The sequence below is a fragment of the Pelophylax lessonae genome (assembly GCF_965119305.1).
Source record: "Pelophylax lessonae genome assembly, chromosome: 9".
NCBI classification, from domain to species: Eukaryota; Metazoa; Chordata; class Amphibia; order Anura; family Ranidae; genus Pelophylax; species Pelophylax lessonae.
Genome location: NC_138776.1, coordinates 12,785,952 through 12,791,787, shown reverse-complemented (window position 1 = coordinate 12,791,787; position 5,836 = coordinate 12,785,952). Strand labels below are relative to the sequence as shown.

The following is a 5,836-nucleotide window of genomic DNA, read 5'->3' as shown; positions in this document are numbered from 1 at the left end:
TCCTCCAATATATATATACCCCCACCTCCTCCAATATATATATACCCCCCACCTCCTCCAATATATATATACCCCCCACCTCCTCCAATATATATATACCCCCACCTCCTCCAATATATATACCCCCCACCTCCTCCAATATATATATACCCATCTCAGATCTGCTATTGATCGGTGAGATCAGTGATTAGGCTCCGATCTCCTGTGTGCGGCCATTGGTGGGACTACAGAGACCAGCAGACCGATCTACGCCGCACACACAATGATACAATGTATCCGAACCCCGATCTCCCCGCACCCCATACAATGTATCCATATAGGGATCACTCACCGCTCACACACCATCCTCCCATCCGCTGCCATCATAGCTTCAAACCTTCCGCCTCACCATACTCCCCGCCCACCTCTTCTCATTGGATGGTACTCATATGGAAGGCCATGCCTATTGGTGGGTTTGAATATTTCTCCGGACGTGGGCGGGGACTTCTCACTCTGTGTACAGACAGAGGAGGAAATACAGAGAGAGCTGACAGTATACTCCTATATAATATATACAGAGATCTGACAGTATACTCCTATATAATATATACAGAGATCTGACAGTATACTCCTATATAATATATACAGAGATCTGACAGTGTACTCCTATATAATATATACAGAGATCTGACAGTATACTCCTATATAATATATACAGAGATCTGACAGTATACTCCTATATAATATATACAGAGATCTGACAGTATACTCCTATATAATATATACAGAGATCTGACAGTGTACTCCTATATAATATATACAGAGATCTGACAGTATACTCCTATATAATATATACAGAGATCTGACAGTATACTCCTATATAATATATACAGAGATCTGACAGTGTACTCCTATATAATATATACAGAGATCTGACAGTATACTCCTATATAATATATACAGAGATCTGACAGTATACTCCTATATAATATATACAGAGATCTGACAGTATACTCCTATATAATATATACAGAGATCTGACAGTATACTCCTATATAATATATACAGAGATCTGACAGTGTACTCCTATATAATATATACAGAGATCTGACAGTATACTCCTATATAATATATACAGATATCTGACAGTATACTCCTATATAATATATACAGAGATCTGACAGTGTACTCCTATATAATATATACAGAGATCTGACAGTATACTCCTATATAATATATACAGAGATCTGACAGTGTACTCCTATATAATATATACAGAGATCTGACAGTATACTCCTATATAATATATACAGAGATCTGACAGTATACTCCTATATAATATATACAGAGATCTGACAGTATACTCCTATATAATATATACAGAGATCTGACAGTATACTCCTATATAATATATACAGAGAGATCTGACAGTATACTCCTATATAATATATACAGAGATCTGACAGTATACTCCTATATAATATATACAGAGATCTGACAGTGTGCTCCTATATAATATATACAGAGAGATCTGACAGTATACTCCTATAAAATATATACAGAGATCTGACAGTATACTCCTATATAATATATACAGAGAGATCTGACAGTATACTCCTATATAATATATACAGAGATCTGACAGTATACTCCTATATAATATATACAGAGATCTGACAGTATACTCCTATATAATATATACAGAGATCTGACAGTGTACTCCTATATAATATATACAGAGATCTGACAATATACTCCTATATAATATATACAGAGATCTGACAGTATACTCCTATATATACAGAGATCTGACAGTATACTCCTATATAATATATACAGAGATCTGACAGTGTACTCCTATATAATATATACAGAGATCTGACAGTGTGCTCCTATATAATATATACAGAGATCTGACAGTATACTCCTATATAATATATACAGAGATCTGACAGTATACTCCTATATAATATATACAGAGATCTGACAGTGTACTCCTATATAATATATACAGAGATCTGACAGTATACTCCTATATAATATATACAGAGATCTGACAGTGTACTCCTATATAATATATACAGAGATCTGACAGTATACTCCTATATAATATATACAGAGATCTGACAGTATACTCCTATATAATATATACAGAGATCTGACAGTATACTCCTATATAATATATACAGAGATCTGACAGTATACTCCTATATAATATATACAGAGATCTGACAGTATACTCCTATATAATATATACAGAGATCTGACAGTATACTCCTATATAATATATACAGAGATCTGACAGTATACTCCTATATAATATATACAGAGATCTAACAGTATACTCCTATATAATATATACAGAGATCTGACAGTATACTCCTATATAATATATACAGAGATCTGACAGTGTACTCCTATATAATATATAAAGAGATCTGACAGTATACTCCTATATAATATATACAGAGATCTGACAGTATACTCCTATATAATATATACAGAGATCTGACAGTATACTCCTATATAATATATACAGAGAGATCTGACAGTATACTCCTATATAATATATACAGAGATTTGACAGTATACTCCTATATAATATATACAGAGATCTGACAGTATGCTCCTATATAATATATACAGAGATCTGACAGTATACTCCTATATAATATATACAGAGATCTGACAGTGTGCTCCTATATAATATATACAGAGATCTGACAGTATACTCCTATATAATATATACAGAGATCTGACAGTATACTCCTATATAATATATACAGAGATCTGACAGTATACTCCTATATAATATATACAGAGATCTGACAGTGTGCTCCTATATAATATATACAGAGATCTGACAGTATACTCCTATATAATATATACAGAGATCTGACAGTATACTCCTATATAATATATACAGAGATCTGACAGTGTACTCCTATATAATATATACAGAGATCTGACAGTATACTCCTATATAATATATACAGAGATCTGACAGTGTACTCCTATATAATATATACAGAGATCTGACAGTGTGCTCCTATATAATATATACAGAGATCTGACAGTATACTCCTATATAATATATACAGAGATCTGACAGTATACTCCTATATAATATATACAGAGATCTGACAGTGTACTCCTATATAATATATACAGAGATCTGACAGTATACTCCTATATAATATATACAGAGATCTGACAGTGTACTCCTATATAATATATACAGAGATCTGACAGTGTGCTCCTATATAATATATACAGAGATCTGACAGTATACTCCTATATAATATATACAGAGATCTGACAGTATACTCCTATATAATATATACAGAGATCTGACAGTGTACTCCTATATAATATATACAGAGATCTGACAGTGTACTCCTATATACTATATACAGAGATCTGACAGTATACTCCTATATAATATATACAGAGATCTGACAGTATACTCCTATATAATATATACAGAATTCTGACAGTATACTCCTATATAATATATACAGAGATCTGACAGTATACTCCTATATAATATATACAGAGAGCTGACAGTATACTCCTATATAATATACACAGAGATCTGACAGTATACTCCTATATATACAGAGATCTGACAGTGTACTCCTATATAATATATACAGAGATCTGACAGTATACTCCTATATAATATATACAGAGATCTGACAGTATACTCCTATATAATATATACAGAGATCTGACAGTATACTCCTATATAATATATACAGAGATCTGACAGTATACTCCTATATATACAGAGATCTGACAGTATACTCCTATATAATATATACAGAGATCTGACAGTATACTCCTATATACTATATACAGAGATCTGACAGTATACTCCTATATAATATATACAGAGATCTGACAGTGTGCTCCTATATAATATATACAGAGATCTGACAGTATACTCCTATATAATATATACAGAGATCTGACAGTATACTCCTATATATACAGAGATCTGACAGTATACTCCTATATAATATATACAGAGATCTGACAGTATACTCCTATATACTATATACAGAGATCTGACAGTATACTCCTATATAATATATACAGAGATCTGACAGTATACTCCTATATAATATATACAGAGATCTGACAGTATACTCCTATATATACAGAGATCTGACAGTATACTCCTATATAATATATACAGAGATCTGACAGTATACTCCTATATAATATATACAGAGATCTGACAGTGTACTCCTATATAATATATACAGAGATTTGACAGTGTACTCCTATATAATATATACAGAGATCTGACAGTGTACTCCTATATAATATATACAGAGATCTGACAGTATACTCCTATATAATATATACAGAGATCTGACAGTATACTCCTATATAATATATACAGAGATCTGACAGTATACTCCTATATAATATATACAGAGATCTGACAGTATACTCCTATATAATATATACAGAGATCTGACAGTATACTCCTATATAATATATACAGAGATCTGACAGTATACTCCTATATAATATATACAGAGATCTGACAGTGTGCTCTTATATAATATATACAGAGATCTGACAGTGTGCTTCTATAATATATACAGAGATCTGACAATATACTCCTATATAATATATACAGAGATCTGACAGTATACTCCTATATAATATATACAGAGATCTGACAGTGTGCTCTTATATAATATATACAGAGATCTGACAGTGTGCTTCTATAATATATACAGAGATCTGACAGTATACTCCTATATAATATATACAGAGATCTGACAGTATACTCCTATATAATATATACAGAGATCTGACAGTATACTCCTATATAATATATACAGAGATCTGACAGTGTACTCCTATATAATATATACAGAGATCTGACAGTATACTCCTATATAATATATACAGAGATCTGACAGTATACTCCTATATAATATATACAGAGATCTGACAGTATACGCCTATATAATATATACAGAGATCTGACAGTGTACTCCTATATAATATATACAGAGAGCTGACAGTGTACTCCTATATAATATATACAGAGAGCTGACAGTGTACTCCTATATAATATATACAGAGATCTGACAGTGTGCTCCTATATAATATATACAGAGATCTGACAGTATACTCCTATATAATATATACAGAGATCTGACAATATACTCCTATATAATACTGTATATACAGAGATCTGACAGTATACTCCTATATAATATATACAGAGATCTGACAGTGTGCTCCTATATAATATATACAGAGATCTGACAGTGTGCTTCTATAATATATACAGAGATCTGACAGTATACTCCTATATAATATATACAGAGATCTGACAGTGTACTCCTATATAATATATACAGAGATCTGACAGTATACTCCTATATAATATATACAGAGATCTGACAGTATACTCCTATATAATATATACAGAGATCTGACAGTGTACTCCTATATAATATATACAGAGATCTGACAGTATACTCCTATATAATATATACAGAGATCAGACAGTATACTCCTATATAATATATACAGAGATCTGACAGTATACTCCTATATAATATATACAGAGATCTGACAGTATACTCCTATATAATATATACAGAGATCTGACAGTATACTCCTATATAATATATACAGAGATCTGACAATATACTCCTATATAATATATACAGAGATCTGACAGTATACTCCTATATAATATATACAGAGATCAGACAGTATACTCCTATATAATATATACAGAGATCTGACAATATACTCCTATATAATATATACAGAGATCTGACAGTATACTCCTATATAATATATACAGAGATCTGACAGT

At 31.5% G+C, this 5,836-nt stretch overlaps 1 protein-coding gene across 1 annotated transcript in view; it reads right to left on the bottom strand.

Moving 5' to 3' along the window:
- Nucleotides 1–369, bottom strand: part of ARHGAP19 (Rho GTPase activating protein 19) — a gene marked incomplete at its 3' end in the record, with an annotated part of 92,545 nt that extends 92,176 nt beyond the window's left edge. The window contains exon 1 of the mRNA XM_082268791.1: nt 332–369. Coding sequence (XP_082124917.1) covers nt 332–366 — 35 coding nt within the window. The 5' untranslated portion in view covers nt 367–369. The remainder of the gene's footprint in view (nt 1–331) is intronic.
- Between the last annotated feature and the right edge of the window lie 5,467 nt (nt 370–5,836).